The sequence below is a fragment of the Anser cygnoides genome, chromosome 29, assembly GCF_040182565.1.
Source record: "Anser cygnoides isolate HZ-2024a breed goose chromosome 29, Taihu_goose_T2T_genome, whole genome shotgun sequence".
NCBI classification, from domain to species: Eukaryota; Metazoa; Chordata; class Aves; order Anseriformes; family Anatidae; genus Anser; species Anser cygnoides.
This window is the reverse complement of record NC_089901.1, coordinates 1,835,254-1,862,204: the sequence shown is the minus strand read 5'-3', so window position 1 is coordinate 1,862,204 and position 26,951 is coordinate 1,835,254. Positions and strand designations below refer to the sequence as shown.

The 26,951-nt window shown below is 67.7% G+C and overlaps 2 protein-coding genes across 2 annotated transcripts; both read left to right on the top strand.

Moving 5' to 3' along the window:
- Positions 1-4,806: 4,806 nt before the first annotated feature.
- EBP (EBP cholestenol delta-isomerase) lies at positions 4,807-8,068 on the top strand. The gene is made up of 5 exons (XM_066984660.1): positions 4,807-5,126; positions 5,332-5,657; positions 7,027-7,063; positions 7,136-7,266; positions 7,367-8,068. The coding sequence occupies exons 1-5, from the start codon at positions 4,822-4,824 to the stop codon at positions 7,573-7,575; spliced, it is 1,008 nt and encodes a 335-aa protein (XP_066840761.1). The 5' UTR covers positions 4,807-4,821; the 3' UTR covers positions 7,576-8,068.
- Positions 8,069-10,658: 2,590 nt separating this feature from the next.
- Positions 10,659-26,259, top strand: OTUD5 (OTU deubiquitinase 5). Its single transcript, XM_066984654.1, is given in 12 exon segments — positions 10,659-11,315; positions 14,153-14,246; positions 14,358-14,422; positions 16,397-16,553; positions 18,764-18,912; positions 20,992-21,177; positions 23,409-23,481; positions 23,484-23,577; positions 23,579-23,607; positions 25,174-25,201; positions 25,203-25,285; positions 26,129-26,259. Coding segments are annotated over 12 exon segments (1,683 nt in total). The 5' UTR covers positions 10,659-10,709; the 3' UTR covers positions 26,248-26,259.
- Positions 26,260-26,951: the final 692 nt, after the last annotated feature.

The following is a 26,951-nucleotide window of genomic DNA, read 5'->3' as shown; positions in this document are numbered from 1 at the left end:
GGGGCCTGGGGGAATTTTTTGGGGGGGGTGGGAGGCACACGGGGGGCTCCGGGGGGTGGAAAAGGGCATGGGACATGGAGGGAAGGAGGTTGGGGGGGGGGATTTTTTTCTTGGGGGGGCATTTTGGGGTGGGGGGGCAGTTTTGGGGCGGGGGGAGGATTTTTTTGGGGTGGGGGGGTCACACTTCCTTTTTGGGGGGGCACGGGGGGTGCGATATACGTGGGGGTTCCAGGGGTTGTAGGGGAAAGGGGATGGGGTATGGGGGCGGGAGCTTTGGGGGGGCTTTTTTATTGGGGGGGGAAGGAATTGAGTCTGGGGGTTTAATATTTGGGGGGGGGGCCTAAGATTATGGGGGTTAAGCGAGACCCCCCCACATCCTCCTAATTTTTTTTTTTATGGCCCCCCCCCCCCCAGATGAGAACGGCTCCCTCTGCGAGCTGCCCAGCTTGGAGAACGGTGCGTGCCCCCCCCCTTTAAAAAATGCCCCCCCCCCCCCCCCCAATAAAATAAGGGGGTTTCAGAGGTGGGGGCACCCACACCGGGGTTTTGTGCCCTTTTAGGGGTGCCCCCCCAGCCCCAAAACCCCCTCGGGCCGGAGCCGCCAGCCCCGACCGCCGGCACCTCTGGGCCCCCGACCCCCCCGCGGGGGCCCAGCCGGCGAGTCGCTCGCCAGCCCCGCCAGGTGAGTGCTGCGGCCCCCCCCCAAAAAAAAATCCCCGGGGGGGGTCCTCAAAACCCCCAAATCCCCCCCCCCAAAAAAAACACCCCCCCCCGCGCCTCTTAATAGGGCCCCACGTGCTTTTTCCCACTATTTCCCCCCATTTCCCCTTTTTTCTCCTAATTTTGCCCCCCCGTTTTTAATTTGCCCCCCCCATTTTTATTTTGCCCCCCCCTTTTTAATTTATTCCCCCACCCCCCAAAAAAAATTCCCCCCATGCCCGAGGGGGGGCCCCAAAAGCCCCCAAACTCCTCCTTCTTCCCCCATTTTCCCTCTATATCCCCCCCCAATTTCACCCCCCTAATTCCCCCCCCCCCCCCGTTTTTATTTTGCCCCCCCCCCATCTTATTCCCCCCCCCCCGCTTTTATTTTTACCCCCCACCCCTACCCCCCCCCCCATACCCGGGGGGGGCCCCAAAACCCCAAATCCGCGTCCTTCACCCCCCATTTTCCCCCTATTTCCCCCATTATTTCGCCCCTTTTCCCCTAATTTTGCCCCCCCCCGGTTTTATCCCCCCCCCCCTTTTAGTTTTGCCCCCCCCCAAATATTTTGCCCCCTCACCCCCCCGTTTGCCCCCCAGCCCCGCCCGGACCCTGCCCCGCAGCGCCTCCAGCTTCGAGGGCCGCAGCGTCCCGGCCACCCCCGTGCTGGCCCGGAGCCCCCACGGGCCCCCCTCTGCCGGTGAGCCCCCTTTTTTTTTTGGGGGGGGGGCATAAATGGGGTGGGGGGGGCCATAAATAGGGGTTGGGGGGCCGTAAATAGGGGTTGGGGGCAACAGATGGGGGTTGGGGAGCAATAAATGGGCATAGGGGGCAAAAAGGGGGGTTAATGGGGGCTGGGGGTGGCTTAGGGGGAGTAGGGGGGGTAAAAAGGGGGTGGGGGGGCAAAAAGGGGGGTCCGGGGGGTAAAAAGGTTTGGGGGGGGCAGTAAGGGGGTGGGGGGGCAAAAAGGGGGTTGGGGGGGTTAATGGGGGCTGGGGGGTGGCTTGGGGGGAGTGGGGGGGGGCAAAAAGGGGGTCCGGGGGGGGTAAAAGGTTTGGGGGGGGCAAAAGGGGGGGGGCAATAAATGGGGGTGGGGGGACAGCAATAGAGAAATGGGTGTAGGGGGGAAAGAGGAGGGTTGGGATTGCAGGGGGGTTAATGGGGGGCTAGAGTGGCTAAGGAGTTGGGGGGGCAAAAGGGGGTCAGAGAGGGGGTAAAAAGGTTCGGGGGGGGGGCAGTAGAGAGGGAATGGGAGGCAATAAAGGGGTGGGGGGGCAACAAGAGGGAGTTAGGGGGGGGTACTAGGGGGGTGGGGGTAAAAAGAGGGGGGCAAAAAGTTCGGGGGGCAGTAAGGGGGGTTGGGGGGGCAATAAGGGGATGGGGGGGGCAAAGAGGGGTCCGGGGGGGGGGGGCAAAAAGGTTCGGGGGGCAACGGGGGGGTTGGGGGGCAATAGGGGGGCATGGGGGGGCAAAAAGGGGTGGGGGGCACAAAAGGGGTTGGGGGGGCACAAAAGGGGTTGGGGGGGCCACTGGGGCCCCCCCCCTGACCCCCCCCCTATTTTCCCCCCCCCCCCAGCCCCGAGGCCCCGCTGCTGCCCCCCCGGCCGTGGTCGGGCAGCCAGGACTCCCAGCTGGGGGGGGGGGGCGGCCCCCCCCCCCCCCCCCCCTCCTCCGCGCCCCCCCTTTCCCCTGCCCCCCTCCGCCGCCCCCCACCCCCCCAGCCCCCCGCACCCGCCGCAGCAACAGCTCGGAGGCTCTGATCGACTGGGGGGGGGGCGGCGGCGGGGGGGGCAACCGGAACCGGCCCCCACCCCCCCCCCCAGGCCACCCCCCCCCCCCGCGGAAAACCCCGCGCCCCCCCCTCGGCCGAGCAGCGCCGCAGCCAGAAGTGGCTGGCGCTGGAGGGGCTGCGGGACTGGTACCTGCGGCACACGGCGGGGGGGGCGGGACCCCCCGGGACCCCCCCCCCGGGGAAAAACCCTTTTTCCTGGCCCCCCCGCCCCCCCGGCCCCAGCCCGCCGCCGGGAGCCGCCGCTGCCCCCCCCCCCCCTCGGGGCTGCCCCCCCCCTCGGGGCTGCCCCCCCCCCCGGGGCTGCCCCACTCGCTCAGCTACGCCGGGGCGCTGGCCCCCAGGTACGGGGGGGCGGGGGGCGCGCCGTCCTCTTTTAATTTGGGGGGGGGGGGGCGCTTTTATTTTTGGGGGGGGGGGTGCTGAGAGTTTGGGGGGCTATGAGGTTTTTTTTTTGGGGGGGGGCCGTAAGGCTTTATTTTGTGTGGGGGGGCTTTTTGGAAGAGTTATGAATTTTTGGGGGGGGGGGTCCTGATATTTTTGGGGGGGGGGTCCTGATTTTTTTTGGGGGGTCCTGATTTTTTTGGGGGGGGTCCTGATTTTTCTGGGGGGTCCTGATTTTTTTGGGGGGGGTCCTGATTTTTTGGGGGGTCCTGATATTTTTTGGGGGGTCCTGATTTTTTTGGGGGGGTCCTGATTTTTTTTTGGGGGGGGTCCTGATTTTTTTGGGGGGGGTCCTGATTTTTTGGGGGGGTCCTGATATTTTTGGGGGGTCCTGATTTTTGTTGGGGGGCTTCTGAGTTGTTTGGGGGGTTGTAATTTTTTTTGGGGGGGGGTCCTGAGTTTTTTTGGGGGGCTCCTGAGGATTTGGGGGTTATGAATTTTTTGGGGGGGGGCATAAAGATTTTTGGGGGGGTCCTGAGGTTTTTGGGGGGTCCTGAGATTATTTTTGGGGGGGGGGGGGGTGTTATGAGCTTGTTTTTGGGGGGGTCATGATGTTTTTTGGGGGGGTTGATTCTTTGGGGGGGGTCATGAGTGTTTTTGGGGGTGGTTATGTTTTTTTTGGGGGGGGGTATGTTTTTTTTTGGGGGGTTATGGGGTTTTGGGGGGGTTATGAGTTTTTTTGGGGGGCGTTTTGACTTTTGGGGGGGGGCTGCGGGTTTGGGGGGGCTGCGGGTTGTGGGCGCCCCCCCGTCCCGTAAGGACCCCCACATCCCATAAAGACCCCCCCCGTCCCCTAAGGCCCCCCATTTTGTGGGGTCCCCCTTCCCCTAAATGCCCCCACCCCCCATAAGGACCCCCCCGTCCCATAACCCCCCCCCCCCATTTCCAGGTGCCCCCAGCCCTTCAGGTGCCCCCCCATCCCCCGGACACCCCCAAATCCCCCCCCCCCCGGGCCCCAAAATTTGGGGATTTTTTATCCCCAGCCCCCCCCCTCGCCCCCCCCCCGCTCCCTTTTTTTGGGTTTTTCTCCTTTTTTTCCTTTTCTTTATTTCTTTGGGGGGGGGGGGGAGGGAAGGGGGGGGGCACAGGGTCGCTTCGGGGGGGGCTAACTCCTCTTTTCTCTCTTTTCTCTCCCTTTTTCGTTTTTTCTCTTTTTTTTTTTAACCATTTTCTCTCCATTTCGCCCCATTTCATCCCCCCCCAGGGCTTCAGGGGACCCCCCGCGGCCGCGCCCCCCGGCACCGACCCCCCAGCCCCCGGCACCTTGGTGTGACCCCAAAATTGGAAGCGGGGGGGTGGACACCCCAAAAATGGGGTGGGGGGGCAGGACCCCAAAATGGGGGGGGGGGAGAACCCCAAAATATGGGGGGCACCCAAAATATGGGGGGGCACCCAAAATATGGGGGGCACCCGAAATACGGGGGGGGCACCCAAATGGGGGGGACTGGAAACTTTATGGGAGAAATACCCCCAAAAAAAGGGGGGGGACCCAAGAGGCCGCCCCCCCCCCGGCTGCTCCTGGCGAGCGCCCCCCCAAATTTTGGGGCCCCCCCCCCCCAAAAAAGGGCGTGGGGGGGCTCTGGGATGGGGGGCGGCCAGTTTTTGGGGGGAAACGCGGCGGTTTTGGGGTCGGCCGGCCGGGTTTGTACAATACACGGGACCCTGCTGCCACCTGCCTGGCTCCTTTTTGGGGGGGGGAAATCGGGAAAATTCGGGTTTTTGGGGGCGGGGGGGGGACAAAAAGGCCCCGGGGGGGGGGGGGGAGGGAGGGCGGGCGCTAGGACCCTGCGGCCCCTGCATGCGAATCAATGGGGCCTCCTAATATGGGCATGGCCACGCCCACCCGCGCGGAGCCACGCCCCTCGCGCCGTGCTCCATTAAGCAAAGCATGGGGCTAAGCCACGCCCCCAGCGTGAAGCCCCGCCCCCAGCGTGAAGCCACGCCCCCAGCGCGAGGCCACGCCCCCGAGTCAGTCCCGCTAGCCAACCGGTTGTGGCCACGCCCCCAAACGGGCGGAACGCCCTTGCCCCGCCCCGCCCCCTGGCCCCACATCACCTCAGCAGCCGCGCCGGCCAATCAGCGGGCGGGCGGCGGCGCGAGCCGCGCTCCCATTGGCCACCGGCGGGGGGCGGGGGGCGGGGCTTCCGGGGGCAGGCCAAGCGCGGGCCGGCGGCGAGCGGCAGAGCGGCTGAGGTGAGGCGGGCGGCGGACGGGGCGGGCGGCGGACGGAGCGGGGGGGGGGGGCGATCGCGGCCCGGTGCGGGCCCGGGGGTAGGGAGGTTGCTGGGGACACCGGGGGGGCACGGGGGTTGGGGGAAGGGGGGGGGCGTCCGGTTGCTAGGGGCAACGGCGGGGGGTGGTCCCGCTCCCCTCACGCCGCTTCCGCCTTTCTCCCTAGCGACCCCGCGGGCCGCGTTGCCATGGAGACGCCGGCGCACCCCTATTGGCCGCGCTCGCTGTCGTTGCCGGGTTACGTGGGGAGCTCGCGGCCCGGCTGGCAGAGCGCAGGCGCGGTGGCGGCCGCGGGGGCGGGGCTGCTGGCGCTGGGCTGGGCGCTGGGCGGGGCCGGGGGCGGGGCCGGGGGCGGGGCCAGGCGAAGCCCCGCCCAGCGCATGGCCGCCGCCTGGTTCCTGCTGTGCGCCGCCGTGCACGGGGTGCTCGAGGGGTTCTTCAGCCTCCGGCACCGGCACCTGCCCGCCGACACCGGGCTGCTGGCGGACATCTGTGAGCGGGGGCCGGGGGGGCCTTCATGGGGGGCTGGGGGGGCTTAATGGGGGGCTGGGGGCGGTTATTGGGGCGTTAATAGGGGCTGGGGGGCCTTAATGGGGCATTATTGAGGGGCTGGGTGGCGTTAATGGGGGCTGGGGGGGGGGGGTCTGGGGGCCTTAATGGGGGCTGGGGGGCCTTAATGGGGGCTGGGGGGCGTTAATGGGGGCTGGGGGGCCTTAATGGGGGCTGTGGGTGGTTATTGGGGCGTTAATGGGAGTCTGGGGGGGTCTGGGGTCCTTAATGGGGCGTTAATGGGGGCTGGGGGGCCTTAAGGAGGGGCTGGGGGCGGTTATTGGGGCGTTAATGGGGTCTGGGGGGGGGGGTCTGGGGGCCTTAATGGGGCGTTAATGGGGGCTGGGGGCCTTAATGGGGGCTGGGGGGGTCTGGGGGCCATAATGGGGGGCTGGGGGCGGTTATTGGGGCGTTAATGGGGGCTGGGGGCCTTAATGGGGGCTGGGGGCCTTAATGGGGCGTTATTGAGGGGTTGGGGGGCGTTAATGGGGGCTGGGGGGTCTGGAGGCCTTAATGGGGGGCTGGGGGGTCTGGGGGCCATAATGGGGGGCCGGGGCGGTTATTGGGGCGTTAATGGGGGGCTGGGGGGCCTTAATGGGGGGCTGGGGGCGGTTATTGGGGCGTTAATGGGGGTCTGGGGGGGTCTGGGGTCCTTAATGGGGCGTTAATGGGGGCTGGGGGCCTTAAGGGGGGGCTGGGGGCGGTTATTGGGGCGTTAATGGGGGCTGGGGGGCCTTAATGGGGGGCTGGGAGGCCTTAATTGGGCGTTATTGAGGGGTTGGGGGGCGTTAATGGGGGCTGGGGGAGGTCTGGAGGCCATAATGGGGGGGCGGGGGTCTGGGGGGGCCATAATGGGGGGCCGGGGGCAGTTATTGTGTGGGGCTGGGGGGCGTTAGCGGGGCGTTATTGAGGTGTTGGGGGCGTTAATGGGGGCTGGGGGGGTCTGGGGGCCTTAATGGGGGGCTGGGGAGGGTTATTGGGGCGTTAATGGGGGTCTGGGGTCCTTAATGGGGCGTTAATGGGGGCCTGGGGGGGTATTGGGGGTCTGGGGGTGTCTGCAGGGGGTTAGTGGGGGGCTGGGGGGGGGTTATTGGGGTGTTAATGGGGGTCTGGGGGCCTTAATGGGACTTTATTGGGGGTCTGGGGGGCGTTAACGGGGGGGCTGGGGGGATTAATGGGGTATATTAAGGGGGGCTTCGGAGGGGGGCTGGGGGCGTTAGCAGGGGTGTCGGTGGGGTCTAGGCGTAGTTTAAGAAAACCGCCCAAAATGCCCCAACCCCCCCTTATTTTTTTAACCCCTTCCTGCCCGCAGGGAAGGAGTACGCCAAAGCCGACAGCCGCTACATGACGTGAGTTGGGGGCGATTTTTTTGGGGGGGGGGGGGTCCGTGTCCCCCCCTTCACGCCCCCGTCCCCCCCCAGGAGCGACGACTTCACAGTCGCCATGGAAACGGTGACGGCGTGGGCCTGGGGGCCCCTCAGCTTCCTCACCTTCCTCGCCCTGCTGCGGGACCACCCCTCCCGCTACGTCCTGCAGCTCGTCGTCTCCCTCGGTAACCTGGGGGGGGGGACCCCCAAAAAACCCCCCCAAACCCACCCCCGGTGCCCCCCCCCATCGCTCTGACCCCCCCCCTTTTTCCCGCCCCCCCCCAGGGCAGCTGTACGGGGACGTGCTGTACTTCGCCACCGAGGCGCGGGCGGGGTGGGCGCACGCCGACCCCCACCCTCTTTATTTTTGGGGCTATTTCGTGGCTCTCAACGGGCTCTGGGTGCTGGTGCCTGGCGCCCTCCTCCTCCAAGCCTGCCGCCGCCTCGCCGCTGCCCAGCGGGCCCTCGACCGGCCCCGCCACAAGGCCCACTGAGCACCGGGACCACCCCTGGGGAGCACCGGGAGCCCCCCCCGGGGACCCCCGGCACCACCGGGAGACCCCCAGGGCTGATACTGGGAGCCCCGGGGTTGTACTGGGAGCTCCGGGGTTGTACTGGGAGCCCCAGCACCACCACGAGACCCCTAGGGCAGCCCCAGGGCTGTTACTGGGAGCTCTGGGGCTGTACTGGGAGCTCCTCGGACTGTTACTGGGAGCCCCAGCACCCCCGGGGTTGATACTGGGAGCTCCTGGGGCTGTACTGGGAGCTCCTGGGGCTGTGCTGGGAGCCCCAGCACCAGTGGGAGACCCCTAGGGCATCCCTGGGGCTGTTACTGGGACCCCCAGCACCACCGGGAGACCCCCAGGGCAGCCCCGGGGCTGATACTGGGAGCCCTGGGGCTGTTATTGGGAGCCCTAGGGCTGTACTGGGACCCCCAGCACCCCTGGCAGACCACCGGGAGACCCCTAGGGCACCCCTGGGGCTGATACTGGGAGCCCCGGGGTTGTTACTGGGAGCCCCAGCACCACCAGGAGACCCCTAGGGCACCCCCGGGGCTGATACTGGGAGCTCCTGGGGCTGTTATTGGGAGCTCCCGGGGCTGTACTGGGGGCTCCCGGGGCTGTACTGGGGGCCCCAGCACCCCCGGGGCTGATACTGGGAGCCCTGGGGCTGTACTGGGAGCCCTGGGGTTGTACTGGGACCCCCAGCACCAGTGGGAGACTCCTAGGGCAGCCCCGGGGCTGTTACTGGGAGCCCCGGGGCTGTTACTGGGAGCCCCGGGGCTGTTACTGGGAGCCCCGGGGCTGTACTGGGAGCTCCTGGGGCTGTACTGGGAGCCCCAGCACCACCAGGAGACCCCTAGGGCAGCCCCGGGGCTGTTACTGGGAGCCCCAGCACCACCGGGAGAGCCCCAGGGCAGCCCCAGGGCTGTTACTGGGAGCCCTTGGGCTGTACTGGGACCCCCAGTGCCACCGGGAGACTCTCCAGGGGAGCCCCGGGGCTGTTACTGGGAGCCCTGGGGCTGTACTGGGAGCTCCTGGGGCTGTACTGGGAGCCCCAGCACCACCAGGAGACCCCTAGGGCAGCCCCGGGGCTGTTACTGGGAGCCCCGGGGTTGTTACTGGGAGCCCCAGCACCACCAGGAGACCCCTAGGGCACCCCCGGGGCTGTGCTGGGAGCCCCGGGGCTGTTACTGGGAGCCCTGGGAGCTCCTGGGGCTGATACTGGGACCCCTGGGGCTGTACTGGGACCCCTGGGGCTGTTACTGGGAGCTCTGGGGCTGTACTGGGAGCTCCTGGGACTGTACTGGTACCCCCAGAGCCACTGGGAGACCCCTGGGGCACCCCTGGGGTTGTTACTGGGAGCCCCGGGGGCTGTTACTGGGACCCCCAGTGCCACCGGGAGACCCCCAGGGCACCCCTGGGGCTGTTACTGGGAGCCCTGGGGCTGTACTGGGAGCTCCTGGGGCTGTACTGGGAGCCCCAGCACCACTGGGAGACCCCCGGGGCATCCCCAGGGCTGTTACTGGGAGCCCTGGGGCTGTACTGGGAGCCCTGGGGCTGTTACTGGGAGCCCCAGCAGCACTGGGAGACCCCTAGGGCACTCCCAGGGCTGTTACTGGGGGCTCCCGGGGCTGTACTGGGGGCCCCAGCACCCCCGGGGCTGATACTGGGAGCCCTGGGGCTGTACTGGGAGCTCCTGGGGCTGTACTGGGAGCCCTGGGGCTGTACTGGGAGCCCCCCGCTGCCATTTGAGGCGGGGGGGGGGGGGGGGCTGGGGGGGTCCTGCCCTTGTTATGGGGGTCCTGGGGGGGGGGGGGTGGATTTTAATAAAAAAAAAGGTGGAAGCGGAGCTGTGGGCGTGTGGTGGGGGCACAAATGGGGGGGGGGGCAAAAATGGGGGGGGCAAAAATGGGGGGGGGCAAAAATGGGGGGGTATGGGGGGGGGCAAAAATGGGGGGGGGGCAAAAATGGGGGGGGGGGCAAAAATGGGGGGGGGGGCAAAAATGGGGGGGGGGGCAAAAATGGGGGGGGGCAAAAATGGGGGGGTATGGGGGGGTCCCCAGAAAGGGGGGGGGGAGTGGGAAGGGGGGGGGGCAAAATTGGGGGGGGGGGCAACATTGGGGGGGGTCCCAAAAGTGGGGGGGGCGGGGCAAAAATTGGGGGGGGTCCCAAAAATGAGGGGGGTCTGTGGGGGGAGGGGGGGGCGTGGGGAGGGGGTGGGGGGGTCACTAAAGGGGGGGGGGGGGCAAAAATGGGGGGGGTCCCCGGAAAAAGGGGGGGGGGGTGTCCAGAAAAGGCGGCGGCGCTAGGACCCAGCGCAGGGAGGGGGCGGGCAGGGGGCGTGGCTTGCCGCTGAGTGACAGCCTGGGGGGCGTGGCCTGATGCGGAGTGACAGCCGGGGGGCGTGGCCTGGCGCGGAGTGACAGCCGGGGCGGGGCTAACCCGCCGGGCTCCCGGCCTGCCACCGCGCTCAGCCAATGGGAAATTAGGTCGCCCGCCGCGGCCAATGGGAGGCCGCTCCCTCCTCAAGTCCCGCCTCTGCCCCCTCCCTCGCCCAATCGGCTCCCGCCCGTCCCTCCCCACCCGCCGGCCAATCGCAGCGCGCTCCTCCCCGAAGCCCCACCCCCTCTCCCCCCTCACCCAATCACCGCTCGGCCGCTCCGTCTCCGAGGCGACCCCAGTCCCGCCTCCCCCCCTCCCACCCTCCTGTTCCCCACCGTGGGCGGGACTTCCCCTCCGCCCTTCCCCCAATCGCAGCGCTCCTTTCCCCGTCCCGCCCAATGGCGGCCCAGCGCGCAGCCCCCCGCCGCCCAATCAGCTTCCCCGCCGCCGGGGCGAGCCGGAAGCGCGGCGGCGGGGGTCAGAGGTCACCCGCTGTTGATGTTGACACTGGGCCCGGCGGCGGCAGCGGCGGCAGCAGCGCCCCCCGCGCCCTCCCCTCCCCCCCCCGGCCCCGCCGCCCCTCCCGAGCCGCCGCCAGCCCGGGGGGGCCTCTCCGGGCCCCCCCCGGTTCCCCGGGCACCACCGGGGCCGCCCCCCGGTAACCCCCGGTAAACCTCCCCCCCGGTTCCCGTCCCCCCCCCCGCCCCGGTGACCCCCCCCCGGCCCATGCGCGGCCCGGCGCCATGACGATCCTCCCGAAGAAGAAGCCGGTGCCGGCTCCCGACGCCGATCCCGATTCCGGTCCCGACTCCGGGCCCGACCGCGGAACCGACGGCGGCACCGAGCGAGGCCCCGGGGGCGTCGGGGAACCGGGGGGGCCCGGCGGGGGGGGGCAGAGACCTCGGGCTTCCCCCCCGCCGCCGCTTCGGGGTTGGGCCGGGCTCCCCGCGGCCGGTTCCCCCCCCCCGGCCGGGCCCGGCGGGCCCGGGAGCGGCGGACCCGGCAGCGGGGACGGCCCCGGTTCGTTGCTGGGGCTGGAAGCGGCCGCCTTGGGGCTCCCGGAGCCGCGGGGGGGGAGCGGAGGAGGCGGCGGAGGCCCCGGGCACAGCAAGCGGAGGAGGCGCGGAGGGGCCGGGCCGAGCGGCGGCGGCGGCGGAGGAGGAGGAGGAGGAGGAGGAGGAGCGGGGCCCGGAGCCGGTTGCGGCGGGCCCGGGGCCGTGGGGTTGGGGCTGGGGCTGGGGCTGGGCCCCGCCGGGAGCCCCGGGCACGAGGAGGGAGGCGGCGGCTGCAACAGCGAGGACGAGTACGAGGCGGCCCGCGTGGAGATGGACCCGGCCACGGCCGAGCAGGTGCGGGGGGGGGCGCTGGGAGGGGGACTGGGGGGGACTGGGAGGGAACTGGGGGGCACTGGGAGGGATATGGGGGGGGTTCTGGGGGCATGGGGAGGGGAACTGGGGGGTACTGGGAGGGATATGGGGGGGTATTGGGGGCATGGGGAGGGAATCTGGGGGGACTGGGGGCACTGGGAGGCAACTGGGAGGGAACTGGGGAGTACTGGGAGGGATATGGGGGGGTACTGGGGGCATGGGGAGGGGTACTGGGAGGGAAGCGGGGGGGTACTGGGAGGGAAGCGGGGGGGTACTGGGGGCACGGGAGGGAAGCGGGGGGGTACTGGGGGCACGGGAGGGAAGCGGGGGGGCACTGGGAGGGAATCTGGGGGGACTGGGGGCACTGGGAGGGAATCTGGGGGGACTGGGGGGGCACTGGGAGGGATACGGGGGGGTACTGGGAGGGAACTGGGAGGCACTGGAGGCGTTGGAGGGAACCAGGGGGGAATGGGAGTGATACGGGGGGGTACTGGGAAGGAACTGGGAGCTACTGGGGGCATGGGGAGGGAATCTGGGGGTACTGGGAGGGATACGGGGGGGTGCTGGGAAGGAACTGGGAGGTACTGGGGGCATGGGAAGGGAATCTGGAGGGACTGCGGACATCGGGGGGGGTACTGGGAGTGAACTGGGAGATACTGGGGGCACTGGAGGGAGCGGGGGGGGGGCATGGGGAGGGAATCTGGGATGACTGGGGGCACTGGGAGGCAACTGGGGGATACTGGGAGGGAATCTGGGGGTACTGGGGGGGTACTGGGAGGGGACTGGGGGGGTTCTGGGGGCACTGGAGGGGACTGGGAGGGAATCAGGGGGAATGGAAAGGGAATTGGGGGGGGGGACCAGGGGGGCACTGGGAGGGAATCTGGGGGCACTGGAGGGGACTGTGGGAGCAACTGGGGGGGTACTGGGGGCACTGGAGGGAACTGGGGGGGCGTGGGGAGGGAAACTGGGGGGACTGGGGGGACTGGGGGCACCAGGGGGGCACTGGGAGGCAATTGGGGGGGATACTGGGAGGGAACTGAGGGGTACTGGGGGCACTGGAGGGGACTGGGAGGGAATTGGGGGGGTACTGATGGGAACCGGGAGGGCACGGGAAGGGGGGGGGGGCACCGGGGGGACACTGGGGGACCGCCGGGGGGGCACTGGGGGGGCCATCAGGAGCCGGGGGGAACCGGGAGGGCACAAGGGGGAGCACTGGGGGCACTGGGGATAACTGGGGGGGCACTGGGGAAATGGGGGGGGAACTGGGAGGCACGGGGGGGGCACTAAGAGGATTTGGGGGGGCATGGGGGGGCACCAGGAGAGCATTGGGGTTGACTGGGAGGAACTGGGAAGGCCCTGCGGGGGGCACTGGGGCCACTGGGAGGACACTGGGGGGAACTGGGAGGGCACTGGGGAGTATGAGGGGGCAGCGGGGGGGTATGGGGTGAAACTGGGGAGAACTGGGAGGGCACCAGGGGGGGCACTGGGGGCACCGGGTTTAACCAGGAGGATACTGGGGGGAACTGGGGGGGCACAGGGGAGTACGGGGGGTGGAGTGGGAGGAACTGGGAAGGCATTGGGGGGGGCACTGGGGGCACTGGGGTTAACTGGGAGGATATTGGGGGGAACTGGGGGGGCACAGGGGAGTATGGGGGGAAACTGGGGGGAACTGGGAAGGCCCTGGGGGGGGGGCACTGGGGGTACTAGGGAGACACCGGGGTTAACTGGGAGGACACTGGGGGGAACTGGAAGAGCGCTGGGGAGTACGAGGGGGCAGCGGGGGGGTACGGGGGGAAACCGTGGGGAACTGGGAGGAACTGGGAGGGCCCCAGGGTGGGGCGCTGGGGGTACTGGGAAGACACCGGGGCTAACTAGGAGAACACTGGAGGCAACTGGGAGGGCACCGGGGAGTACAGGGGAGTATGGGGGGGCACCGGGGGGGGGCAAGGGGGGAACTGGGAGGAACTGGGAGGGCCCCAGGGGGCACTGGGGTTAACTGGGAGGATACTGGGGGGGCACAGGGGAGTACAGGGGGAAACTGGGGGGAACTGGGAAGGCCCTGGGGGGGGCACTTGGGGCACTGGGGTTAACCGGGAGAATACTGGGGGGAACTGGGGGAGCACAGAGGAGTACGGGGGGGTACGGGGGGAACTGGGGGGAACTGGGAGGGCCCCGGGGGGGCACTAGGGGGGGTGTGGGGGGAAACGGGGAAACTGGGAGGGCACTGGGGGGGCACAGGGGAGTACAGGGAAGTATGGGGGGGCACGGTGGGAACCCAAGGGGAACTGGGAGGAACTGGGAAGGCCCTGGGGGGGGGGGCACTGGGGAGACACCAGGGCTAACTAGGAGGACACTGGGGGCAACTGGGAGGGCACCGGGGAGTACAGGGGAGTATGGGGGGGCACCGGGGGGGGCAAGGGGGGAACTGGGAGGAACTGGGGGGGCACTGGGGGGGGTGTGGGGGGAACTGGGGGGGCACAGGGGAGTACAGGGGAGTATGGGGGGGCACCGGGGGGGGGGGGGGGGCAAGGGGGGAACTGGGAGGAACTGGGCGGAACTGGGGGGGCACCGGGGGGGGCACCGGGGGGAGAATGGGGGAACCGGGAGGGCACCGGGGGGACAGGGGGGGTACGGGGGAGTACGGAGGGCCCCGGGGAGGTACGGGGGGGTCTGGGGGGGGTACGGAGGGCCCTGGGGGGGTCTGGGGGGGGTCTGGGGGGACCCGGGGGGGGGTCCGGGGGGGTCTGGGGGGACCGGGGGGGGGTCCGGGGGGGTCCGGGGGGGTCCCGGGGGTGTGCTGAGCGCGGCTGTGTCTCCAGCAGGAGCACCGGTTCGAGAAGGCGCTGCGGGAGAAGAAAGGCTTCATCATCAAGCGCATGAAGGAGGACGGCGCCTGCCTCTTCCGCGCCGTCGGTGAGCCCCCCCCCGGCCCCCCCCCACCCCCCTACAGCTGCCGGTACCGGGGGGGGCGCCGCCGACCCCCCCTCGGTGATTTTTTCCTCCCCCCCCCCCCCCCCCCGGCAGCCGATCAGGTGTACGGAGACCAGGACATGCACGAGGTGGTGCGCAAGCACTGCATGGACTACCTGGTGAGCTGCTGGGGGGGGCACTGGGAGCTACTGGGAGCAGCTGGGGGGGCTCTGCGAGGTACTGGGAGGTACTGGGAACAGGTGGGGGGGCTCTGGGAGGTACTGGGAGGTAGTGGGAGCAGCTGGGGGGTTCTGGGAGGTACTGGGAGGTACTGGGAGCAGCTGGGGGGGGCTCTGGGAGGGCCCGGAAGTCATCTGGGGGGGGTCTCGGGGGCCACTGGGGGGCCCTGGGGGTGCTGGAGGGGGGCTGGGGGCTACTGGGAGTTCTGGGGGGGGGGGGTCTGGGGGCTACTGGGGGCCTTTGGGGGGGGCTACTGGGGGGGAGGTCTGGGGGCTACTGTGTGGGGGGGTCTGGGGGCTACTGGGGGCCTTTGGAGGGGGGTCTGGGGGCTACTGGGAGACGGGCTGGGGGCTTCTGGGGGGGGGCCTGGGGGCTACTGACGGCTCTGAGGCGTTCTGGGGGCCTTTGGGGGGGGCTACTGGGGGCCTTTGGGGGGGGCTACTGGGGGCCTTTGGGGGGGGCTACTGGGGGCCTTTGGGGGGGGCTACTGGGGGGGGGTCTGGGGGCTACTGGGGGGGGGTCTGGGGGCTACTGGGGGGCCTTGGGGCTTCTGGGGGGGGTCTGGGGGCTACTGGGGGGCCTTGGGGGGGGTCTGGGGGCTACTGGGGGGCCTTTGAGGGGGGGTCTGGGGGCTACTGGGGGGCCTTGGGGGGGGTCTGGGGGCTACTGGGGGCCTTTGGGGGGGGTCTGGGGGCTACTGGGGGGCCTTTGAGGGGGGTTCTGGGGGCTACTGGGGGGCCTTGGGGGGGGTCTGGGGGCTACTGGGGGGCCTTGGGGGGGTTCTGGGGCCTACTGGGGGCCTTTGGGGGGGCCTACTGGGGGCTACTGGGGGGGGGTCTGGGGCCTACTGGGGGGGGTCTGGGGGCTACTGAGAGGGGGGCTGGGGGCCTTTTGGGGGGGGTCTGGGGGCTACTGGGGGCCTTTTGGGGAGGGTCTGGGGGCTACTGGGGGGCCTATGGGGGGGGTCTGGGGGCTACTGGGAGGGGGGCTAGGGGCTACTGGGGGCTCTGAGGGGTTCTGCGGGGGGTCTGGGAGCTACTGGGGGGAGTCTGGGGGGGGGCTGGGGGTTACTGGGGGGATCTGGGGACTTCTGGGGGCTACTGGGAGGCGGGCTGGGGGCCTTTGGGGGGGGTCTGGGGGCTACTGGGAGCTACTGGGAGGGGTTTGGGGGGGTCTGGGGGCCCCTAGAGAAGGGATCTGGAGGTCCCAAGAGGGGTCTGGGGGGGCTCAGGGGAAGGTTTGGGGGGGGTCTGGGGCCTACTGGGGGGATCTGGGGGCCCCTGGAGGGGTCTGGGGGCCACTGGGGAGCTCTGGGGGGGGGTCTGGGGTCTTCTGGGGGGGAGCTTGGGGGCCACTTTGATATTTTAAGGCCCCCCCTGTGTTCTGAGAGCCAACTGGGGGTCTACTGGGGGGGGCTGGGGTCTACTGGGGGGGGCTGGGGTCTACTGGGGGGGGCCGGGATCTACTGGGGGGGTCTGGGGTCTACTGGGGGGGTCTCGGGGGCTCGGAGGGGGGGTCTCGGGGGCTCGGAGGGGGGGTCTGGGGTCTACTGGGGGGTCTCGGGGGCTCGGAGGGGGGGTCTGGGGTCTACTGGGGGTCTACTGGGGGGCTCGGAGGGGGGGGTCTGGGGTCTACTGGGGGTCTACTGGGGGGCTCGGAGGGGGGGTCTGGGGTCTACTGGGGGTCTACTGGGGGGCTCGGAGGGGGGGGTTTGGGGTCTTCCGGGGGGGGCTTTGGGGGGCACTTTAATATTTCAGGAGCCCCCTTGGTGTTCTGAGGGGCAACTGGGGAGGGTGGGGGATCACCGGGAGCTACTGGGAGGACACTGGAAGCTACTGAGGGCTACCGGGAGCTGCTCAGGAACGTTGGGGGGGGGGGGGGGTGTTCCCTGACGCCCCCCCCGCCCCCCCCAGATGAAAAACGCCGACTACTTCTCCAACTACGTGACCGAGGACTTCACCACCTACATCAACCGCAAGCGCAAGAGCACGTGCCACGGGAACCACATCGAGATGCAGGCCATGGCCGAGATGTACAACCGCCCCGTCGAGGTCTACCAGTACGGCACTGGTGCGTACTGGGAGGGGTTGGGGGGGGCTGGAGTTCCTGGGGAGAGGGGCTGAGGTGGTGTTGGGGGGGGGTTTGGGGGGTTTAGGGGGGCGTAGGGGGCGTCCTGAGGTTGTAAGGGGGGGGGTTGGGGGGTTTAGGGTGCGCTTTGGGGGGTTGGGGGGGGGGTTTGGGGGGCTTGGGGTGTGGTGTGGGGGGCTTTTGGGGGGGTTTTGGGGGGCTTAGGGTGTGCCCCGAGGTGTTTAAGGGGGGGTTTGGGGGGCTTTTGGGGGGTTTTGGGGTGCTTGGGGTGTACCCCGAGGTGGTGTGGGGGGGTTTTGGGGGGGCTTTTGGGGGGGCTTTTGGGGGGCTTAGGGTGTGCCCCGAGGTGTTGGGGTGGGGTTTGGGGGGGGGTTGGGGGGTTTAGGGTGCACCTTAAGGGGTTGAGGAGGGGTTTTGGGGTGCTTAGGGTGTGCCCTGAGGTGGTGGGGTGGGGTTGGGGGGGGGTTTTGGGGTACTTAGGGTGTGCCCCAAGGTGTTGGGGGGGGTTTGGGGGGGCTTAGGGGGCGTCCTGAGGTTGTAAGGGGGGGGTTTGGGGGGGGGGGTTTGGGGGGTTTAGGGTGCACCTTAAGGGGTTGAGGAGGGGTTTGGGGGGCTTGGGGTGTGCCCCGAGGTGGTGGGGGGGGGGTTTGGGGGGGCTTAGGGGGTGTCCTGAGGTTGTAAGGGGGGGTTCTGGGGGGGGTTTGGGGGGTTTAGGGTGCACTTTGAGGGGTTGGGGGGGTTTTGGGGTGCTTAGGTTGTGCCCCAAGGTGGTGGGGTGGGGTTTTGGGGGGGTTTGGGGGGGTTTTAGGGTGTTATGGGGGGCTCATGGTGTGCCCCGAGGTGCTCGGGTGAGGTTTTGGGGTGCCACAGGGGGCTTATGATGCACCCTAAGGTGTTGGGGGGGGGTTTTGGGGGGCTTATGGTGCGTCCTGAGGTTGTAAGGGGGGGGTTTGGGGGAGGTTTGGGGGGTTTAGGGTGCACCTTAAGGGGTTGGGGAGGGGTTTTGGGGGGCTTGGGGTGTGCCCCGAGGTGGTGTGGGGGGGTTTGGGGGGGCTTAGGGGGCGTCCTGAGGTTGTAAGGGGGGGTTTAGAGGGGGTATGGGGGGTTTAGGGTGCACTTTGAGGGGTTGGGGAGGGGTTTTGGGGGGCTTGGGGTGTGCCCCGAGGTGGTGGGGTGGGGTTTTGGGGGGGTTTGGGGGGTTTTAGGGTGTTATGGGTGGCTCATGGTGTGCCCCGAGGTGCTGGGGTGGGGTTTTGGGGTGTTTTGGGGGTTTATGATGCACCCTAAGGCACTGGGGTGGCGTTGGGGGGCGTTTTGGGGTGCTGGAGGGGGTCCTGGGATCCCCGTGGCGCTGCTTTAAGTTGCTTTGGGGTGGCCGGGGGGGTCCTAGGGGTTGCTTTGGGGGTCCCTGTGTACCTGTGGGGTGCCTGGGGAGTCGCTTTGGGTCTCCAGGGGCTGTTTTGGGGGGTCCCTATAAATCTGTGGGGTGACCGCAGGGTACCTGTAGGTCCCCGCTGCAGTTTTGGGGTTCCCTACGTACCCACGGGGTGCCCAGGGAATCCATACGGGTCCCTAGGTACATTTTGGGGGTCCCTATAAATCTGTGGGGTGCCTGGGGAGTCTCTGTGGGTCCCCAGGGGCTGTTTTAGGGGTCCATATATAGCTGTGGGGTGGGTAGAGGATTCCTATAGGTCCCCAGGTGCAGTTTTGGGGTTCCCTGCGTACCCGTGGGGTACCGGGAGAGTGGCTGGGGGTCCCCAGGGCCACTTTTGGGGTGTCCCTATATACCCTTGGGGTGTCTGGGCAGTTGTTACGGGTCTCCAGGGGTGTCCCTATATACCCTAGGGGTGTCCCTATATACCCTTGGAGTGTCCTTATATACTCTTAGGGTGGCCAGAGGATTCCTATAGACCCCCAGGTGCAGTTTTGGGGTTCCCTGTGTACCCGTAGGCTGGCGGGGGGTCCCCAGGGCCGCTTTTGGGGTGCCCCTATATACTCTAGGGGTGTCTGAGCAGTTGTTACGGGTTTCCAGGGGTGTCCCTATATACCCTTGGGGTGTCCCTATATACCCTAGGGGTGGCCAGAGGACCCCTGTAGGCCCCCAGGTGCAGTTTCGGGGTTCCCTGTGTACCCGTAGGGTACCGGGGGAGTGTCTGGGGGTCCCCGGGGCCACTTTCGGGGTGTCCCCGCAGAGCCCATCAACACGTTCCACGGGATCCAGCACCACGAGGACGAGCCCATCCGGGTCAGCTACCACCGCAACATCCACTACAACTCCGTCGTCAACCCCAACAAGGCCACCATCGGCGTGGGGCTGGGGCTGCCCTCCTTCAAGCCGGGGGTCAGTTGGGGGGGGGGGGGGCTGGGGGGGGCGGGGGGGTGTCCCCTGACCCAGCTGGGGGGGTCCCTGGGGGGCCTGGGGGGTCCCCGAGCTGTCCCCGTGGTGTCCCCTGACCCAGCTGGGGGGTCCCTGGGGGGCCTGCGGGGGTCCCCTGCCCAAGTTGGGGGTCTTGGGGGGGTCCCTGGGGGGTCCCCTGACCCAGCTGGGGGTCCCTGGGGGGGTCGTTGGGGGTCCTGGGGGTGTCTCTTGCTCCAGCTGGGGGTCCCTGCCGGTCCCTGGGGGTCCCTGAGCTGTTCTTTTGGGGTCTCCTGCCCATGCTGGGGGTCCCTGGGGGTCCCCTGCCCAAATTGGGGGTCATTGGGGGTCCTGGGGGTGTCCCCTGACCCAGCTGGGGGGGCCTGGGGGGTCCCTGAGCGGTCCCCGTGGTGTCTCCTGACCCAGCTGGGGGGCTTGGGGGGTCCCTGGGGGTCCCTGAGCTGTTCCTGTGGGGTCCCTGGGGGTCTTGGGGGGTCCCCTGCCCAAGCTGGGGGTCATTGGGGGTCCTGGGGGTGTCCTCTGACCCAGCTGGGGGGCCCCTGGAGGGCCTGGGGGGTCCCCGAGCTGTCCCCATGGTGTCCCCTGATTCAGCTGGGGGTCCTGGGGGGTCCTGGGGGGTCCTTGAGCTGTTCCCGTGGGGTCTCGTGCCCATGCTGGGGGTCCCTGGGGAGTCCTGGGGGCTCCAGGGGGTCCCTGGGGGTCCCTGAGCTGTTCCTGTGCGGTCCCCTGCCCAAGTTGGGGGTCATTGGGGGTCCTGGGGGTGTCCCCTGACCCAGCTGGGGGGGCCTGGGGGGTCCCTGGGGGTCCTGTGGGGTCCCTGGGGGTCCCCTGCCCAAGTTGGGGGTCCCTGGGGGTCCTGGGGGTGTCTCCTGACCCAGCCGGGGGGTCCCTGGGGGTCCTAAGGGGGTCCCCTGCCCAAGTTGGGGGTCTTGGGGGGGTCCCTGGGGGCGTCCCCTGATCCAGCTGGGGGGGTCCCTGGGGGTCCTTGGGGGTCCCTCGTGATCCCTGAGCTGTTCTTGTGGGGTCTCCTGCCCATGCTGGGGGTCCCTGGGGAGTTATGGGGGGCCCTTGGGGGTCCCTGGGGGTCCCCTGTCCAAGTTGGGGGTCATTGGGGGTCCTGGGGGTGTCCCCTGACCCAGCTGGGGGGGTCCCTGGGGGGCCTGGGGGGTCCCCGAGCTGTCCCCATGGTGTCCCCTGACCCAGCTGGGGGGCTTGGGGGGGTCCCTGGGGGTCCCTGAGCTGTTCCTGTGGGGTCCCTGGGGGTCTTGGGGGGTCCCTTGGGGTCCCTGAGCTGGTCCTGTGGGGTCTCCTGCCCATGCTGGGGGGTCCCTGGGGGGTCTTTGGGGGTCCCTGGGGGTCCCCTGCCCAAGTTGGGGGTCATTGGGGATCCTGGGGGTGTCCCCTGACCCAGCTGGGGGGGCCTGGGGGGTCCTTGGGGGTCCTGTGGGGTCCCTGGGGGTCCCCTGCCCAAGTTGGGGGTCATTGGGGGTCCTGGGGGTGTCCCCTGACCCAGCCGGGGGGTCCCTGGGGGTCCCCTGCCCAAGCTGGGGGTCCTGGGGGGTGTCCCGGGTCCCCGGGGGTCCCTATGGGGTCTGGGAGCTCCCCCTGCCCCTCCCTGCCTGGGGGCGTGGTCAAAGAGAGGGGGGGCGTGGCCACCAGCTGTCCATCACTACCATATATGGCAGATGGGCGTGCCCCAGCATGGCCACGCCCCTTTGTGCTGCGGGGGGCGTGGCCTGCTCAGGGGGCGTGGCCCAGTGTGGCAGCTGGGGGGGGCTGTAGGGGATGGGGCCTGTGTTGGGGGCGTGGCTTGCAGGGGTGTGGTCAGATGGGGCGTGGCCTATTCGGAGGGGGCGTGGCCTATTCGGATGGGGCGTGCCTGCCTTTGGGGGCGTGGCCAGGCATGGTAGCTGTGCTTCCTTAGAAGGAGTGGGGGCTGCTCTGGGGGCGTGGCCTGCCTGGGTGTGGTCAGATGGGGGCGTGGCCTATCCGGGGGTGGGCGTGGCCTGCCGCCGACCCCTCCCCTGCCCCCCCCCCCGGCAGCTGGCGGAGCAGTCGCTGATGAAGAGCGCCATCAAGACGTCGGAGGAGTCGTGGATCGAGCAGCAGATGCTGGAGGACAAGAAGCGCGCCACCGACTGGGAGGCCACCAACGAGGCCATCGAGGAGCAGGTGGCCCGCGAGTCCTACCTGCAGTGGCTGCGCGACCAGGAGAAGCAGGCGCGCCAGGTGGGCCCCCCGGGTCCCTCCCCCCCGACCCGGCTCCTTCCCCCCCTTCCCCCCAGAGTCATTTGGGGGCCCTCGCGTCCCTCTCTCCTGGTGTTTGTCCCCGTAATGGGGTTTACTCTGCTTTCTGCTCCACTTCTTGCTCTCCTGCTCCGCTTCCTGCTCCAATTCGTGCCCCGATTCCTGCTCCACTTCCTACTCCTGTTCTTCTTCCTGCCCCCAACCCTATTTGGGGGCCCTCGCATCCCTCTCTCCTGGTGTTTGTCCCCGTAATGGGGTTTACTCCGCTTTCTGCTCCACTTCTTGCTCTCCTGCTCCGCTTCCTGCTCCAACTCCGTGCCCCGATTCCTGCTCCACTTCCTACTCCTGTTCTTCTTCCTCCCCCAGAGTCTATTTGGGGGCCCTCGCGTCCCTCTCTCCTGGTGTTTGTCCCCATAATGGGGTTTACTCCGCTTTCTGCTCCACTTCTTGCTCCCCTGCTCCGCTTCCTGTTCCACTTCGTGCTCTGATTCCTGCTCCACTTCCTACTCCTCTGCTCCACTTCCTACTCCTGTTCCTTTTCCTGCCCCCAACCCTATTCGGGGGCCCTCATGTCCCTCTCTCCTGGTGTTTGTCCTCATAATGGGGTTTGCTCCACTTCTTGCTCCACTTCTTGCTCCCCTGCTCTGTTTCCTACTCCCCTGCTCCGCTTCCTACTGCTGCTCCTTTTCCCTTTCCCCAGCCCCATTTGGGGGCCCTCGCGTCCCTCTCTCCTGGTGTTTGTCCCCATAGTGGGGTTTACTCCGCTTTTTGCTCCACTTCTTGCTCTCCTGCTCCACTTCCTACTCTCCTACTCTGCTTCCTCCTTCTGCCCCTTCCCACCCCCGCCCCCCCGAGCCATCTGGGGGCCCTCGTGTCGCTCTCTCCCAGTTTTTGTCCCCATGATAGGGTTTACTCCACCTCCTACTCCTTCCTGCTCCAGTTCGTGCTCCGATTCCTGCTCCACTTCCTACTGCTTTGCTCCGCTTCCTACTCCTGCTCCTTTTCCTCTCCCCAGCCCTATTTGGGGGCCCTCGCGTTCCTCTCTCCTGGTGTTTGTCCCCATAATGGGGTTTACTCCGCTTTCTGCTCCACTTCTTGCTCTCCTGCTCCACTTCCTACTCACCTACTCCGCTTCCTCCTTCTGCTCCTTCCCGCCCCCCCCCTCCCCTGAGCCATTTGGGGGCCCTCGCGTCCCTCTCTCCTGGTGTCTGTTCCCATAATAGGGTTTACTCCACTTCCTACTCCCCTGCTCCGCTTCCTACTCCTGCTCTTCCCCCTCCCCCCCCACACCCAGCCCTATCTGGGGGCCCTCGCATCCCTCTCTCCTGGTGTTTGTCCCCATAGTGGGTTTCACTCCGCTTCCTGCTCCGCTTCCTTGCTCCCCTTTCCTACTCCCCCTATAGGGTTTCTGATCGGCTCCGTGTCTCCCCCTTGCACCCCCTTTTCCCTGTTTGAAGGACCCCGTGTCCCTCGTCATGTCCCTTTTTTGCCCCCCCCGTAGGATTTTTTTTTGCCCCCATAGGATTTTTTTTTGCCCCCCTATAGGGGCTTTCCCTCCCCCCATAGGGTTTTTTTTTCTTCTATAGGGTCCCCCCCCCCAGTTGGGTCTGTTTCTTTCCCTCTTTGTGTCTTTTTTATTCCCCCATAGGGTTTTTTTGCTCCCTACAGTTTTTTTTGTACTCTATAGGGTTTTCTTTTTTCCCCTATAGATTTTTTTCCCCCCCATAGGTTTATTTTCTCCTAATGGGGTCTGTACCTTCCCCTTCTCGGGCATTTTTTTTTGCTGTTCTATAGGGTTTTTGGCCCCCTAATGGGGTCTTTCCGTCCTTGTGCATTTTTTTTGTCCCATTTAAGGTTTTTTTACCCCCCCGTAAGGTTTTTGCCCCCAATGGGGTCTGTACCTTCCCCTTCTCGTATATTTTTGTGCTCTCCTATAGGGTTTTTGGCCCCGTAACGGGGTCTGTATCTTTCCCTCCCCGTGTATTTTTTTTTCATTCTTCCTATAGGATTTTTACCCTTATAGGTCCCCCCCATAAGGTTTCTGCCTCCCAATAGGATTCCCCCCCCCTAATTGCGTCCGTCTCTTCCCCTCCTACCCCCCACCACCCCATACCCCCCCCCAACCCCTCCCATCCCCCCCACCCCCCCAACACCCCTCCCCATCCCCATTTTTGGGGTCCCTGCTGACGTGCCCCCCCCCTCGTCCCCCCCAGCCCCGCAAGGCCAGCGCCACGTGCAGCTCGGCCACGGCGGCGGCCGCCAGCGGGCTGGAGGAGTGGAGCGGGCGCTCCCCCGGCCCCGCAGCGCCGCCCCCTCGCCCGAGCACCCCGGGCTGCACCCCGAGGCCGCCGGCCCCAAACCCCCTCGCCCGGAACCCCCAGCCCGGAAAACCCCCCTCGCCCTGCGCCCCAGGTGGGTGAAGTTGGGGGGGGGGCCGGGGGGGGGGGGGTAAATGGGGTCTGGTGGGGGCTGAAATAAGGGGGCTGGGGGGCAAAATGGGGTCTGGGGAGGGAGAATTGGGGCTGGGGGCTGGAATGGGGGCTGGGGGGCAAAATGGGCTCTGTTGGGGGGCAAAAGGGGGTCTGGAGTCCTGAATTGGGGGGTGGGGGGCAAAATGGGGTCTGGGGGGTCTGGAATGGGTGCTGGGGGGCTGAAATGGGGTCTGCAGGGGGCAAAATGGGGTCTGGGGTCCTGAATTGGGGTCTGGGGGGACGAATTGGGGGCTGGGGGGGCGGAATGGGTGCTGGGGGGGGGCAAAATGGGGTCTGGGGTCCTGAATTGGGGCCTGGGGGAGCCAAAATGGGGCCGGGGGAGGCTGAAATGGGGTCTGGGGTCCTGAATTGGGGGGTGGGGGGGCGGGTGGGGGGCTGGGGGGGCCGGAATGGGTGCTGGGGGGTAAAATGGGGTCTGGTGGGGGGCAAAATGGGGTCTGGGGTCCTGAATTGGGGTCTGGGGGGGCAAAATGGGAGCTGGGGGGGCAGAATGGGGGCTGGGGGGGCAGAATGGGGTCTGGGGTCCTGAATGGGGTCGGGGGGGCCAAAATGGGAGCTGGGGGGCAGAATGGGGGCTGGGGTCCTGAGTTGGGGGCTGGGGGGGCAAAATCGGGTCTGGGGGGGCAGAATGGGTGCTGGGGGGCAGAATGGGGTCTGGGGGGGCAGAATTGGGGTCTGGGGTCCTGAATTGGGGTCTGGGGTCCTGAATTTGGGGGGTGGGGAGGCGAATTGGGGTCTGGAGGGGCCGGAATGGGTGCTGGGGGGGGCAAAATGGGGTCTGGGGTCCTGAATTGGGGTCGGGGGGGGGGGCCAAAATGGGGACGGGGGCTGAATTGGGGTCTGGGGTCCTGAATTTGGGGGGTGGGGAGGCAGGTGGGGTCTGGAGGGGCCGGAATGGGGTCTGGGGGGGGGCAAAATGGGGTCTGGGGGGGCAAAATGGGGTCTGGGGTCCTGAAATGGGGTCTGGGGGGGCTGAAATGGGGGCTGTGGGGGGCAAAATGGGAGCTGGGGGGGCAGAATGGGGGCTGGGGTCCTGAGTTGGGGGTCTGGGGGGCTGAAATGGGGGCTGGGGGGGGGGCGGAATGGGTGCTGGGGGGGCAAAATGGGGTCTGGTAGGGGGCAAAATGGGGTCGGGGGGCCAAAATGGGGTCGGGGGGCGAACTGGGGGCTGGGGGGCCGGAATGGGGGCTGGGGGGCAAATTGGGGTCTGGGGAGGGCGAATGGGAGGCTGCGGGGGGAAAATGGGGCTGGGGGGGGCGGGTGGGGGGGGGGGGGGGCAAATTGGGGGCTGGGGTCCTGAATTGGGGGCTGGGGGGGGCAAAGGGGGGGAGCAAATGGGGTGCTGGTGGGGGGCAGAGCCCCGAGTTGGCTGCCCCGAGATACGTGGGACCCCCAAAATTTTGGGGGCGGGGGGGTGTGACCTGTGACCCCCCCCCCCCCCCTCCCCGTGGCCCCCCCCCCCACGTTCCCGTGCCCCCCCCCCCAGGGACCAGCAGCCAGCTGGGGGCGGGGGGGCCGGGCGACCCCCCCGCTGGTGTCCCTGTACCCCGCGCTCGAGTGCCGCGCCATCATGCAGCAGATGTCCCCCACCGCCTTCGGTGAGCGTCGGGGGGGGCTTTTGGGGTCGGGGGGGGCTTTTGGGGTCGGGGGGGGCTTATGGGGTCGGGGAGGGGGTTGTTTTTTTTTGGGGGGGGGCATTTTGGGGTTATTTCGGGGGTTTGGTGCACCCAGGCTTTAAATCCGTGCCATCGTGCGGATGTCCCACACCTTCATTGAGCCTGGGGGGGCTTTTGGGGTCGGGGGGGGATTTTGGGGATGGGGGGGCACTTTAGGGTCGGGGGGGGGGCTGGTTTTAGAAAGGGGGGCATTTTGGGGTTATTTTTTGGGGGGGGGGGGGGTTGAGTGTGCCCAGGCTTTAACGCCGCGCCATCATGCAGATGCCCCCCACTGCCTTTGGTGGGGGGGATTTTTTTTGGGGGGGGGGGGGGCTTTTGGGGTCGGGGGGGGATTTTTGGGGTTGGGGGGCACTTTGGGATTTTTTTGGGGGGGGGGGCACTTTGGGATTTTTTTTTTTGGGGGGGGGCACTTTGGAATTATTTTTGGGGGGGTTTGAGCTCGCCCAGGCTTTAACGCCGCGCCATCACGCAGATGTCAGTAGGGGATTTTTGGGGGGGGGGGGATTTGGGGTCGGGGGGGGCATTTTGGGGTCGGGGGGCACTTTGGGATCGGGGGGGCTGGTATAGAAGGGGGGGGGCATTCGGGCCTTATTTTGGGGGGCTTTAAGCCCTCCCACCCTCGCCGCACCCCCAACCGAACGCGACGCCGCGGCGCCTCTACCCCCCGACCCCGTTTTTCTCCCTTCCTCCCCCCCAAATTTTCGCGCCCCCCCCAATTTTTTTCTGACCCCCCCCCCGGAATTTTTTTTGGCCCCCCCCCCCAAGGCCTCAACGACTGGGAGGACGACGAGATCCTGGCGTCGGTGCTGGCCGTGTCGCAGCAGGAGTACCTGGAGACCATGAAGTCCGCCCGCCACAGAGACCCCGCCGCCGACAAGAGTTGATATTGAACCCCCGGACTGCGCCCGTGCCCCCCCCCCCTTATTTTACAACCCCCCCCCCAAAAAAAAAAAACCACACCTCTGTGACCCCCCCCCCCGAGGGACCTCGTAGCCGGGGGGGGCGCCCGTTTTATTTTCGGGACCCCCCCCCCCCAAAACCTCGTCCCCGTTTGGAGGGGAGGGGGACTCAGCGCTGGACGCCGCGGGACGAAAAACCTCGGCTTTATTTTTGGGGGGGGGGCTTTATTTGGGGGGGGGGGCTTTATTTTTGGGGGGGGGCTTTATTTTTTGGGGGGGCTTTATTTTTTTGGAGGGGGCTTTGTTTTTTTTGGGGGGTCTATTTTTTTGGGGGGGTCTATTTTTTGAAGGGGGGTTTATTTTTTTTGGAGGGGGCTTTATTTTTTTGGGGGGGGCTTTATTTTTTTTTGGGGGGGGTTAATTTTTGGGAGGGGGCTTTATTTTTTTTTGGGGGGGGGGGCGAATTTACAGCTGGAAGAACGGGGGGAGGAGGGCGGCGGGGGGGTCCTATTTTTTATAGGGTCTCCCCTTTTCTTTCCCCGGGGGGGTTGGGGAGGGGCCCCCCTTTCTGCGCCGCCCCCCCTCCCCAAATTTTGCATTCTGCCCCCCCCCTAGGAGGGGGGGGTCAGAGGGGGGTCGGGGGAGGGGCCTGCCCCCCCCCCCCCCCCCCCCCCCCAAAAAAACCTCTC

Bases quoted from the DNA above. Each gene is read 5' to 3' on its own strand.
- EBP (XM_066984660.1), top strand. From the start codon at position 4,822: ATGGGGCTAAGCCACGCCCCCAGCGTGAAGCCCCGCCCCCAGCGTGAA. The intron at 7,064-7,135 runs GTGAGTTGGGGG...GTCCCCCCCCAG, and splicing joins GCCGACAGCCGCTACATGAC to GAGCGACGACTTCACAGTCG. The intron at 7,267-7,366 runs GTAACCTGGGGG...GCCCCCCCCCAG, and splicing joins GCAGCTCGTCGTCTCCCTCG to GGCAGCTGTACGGGGACGTG.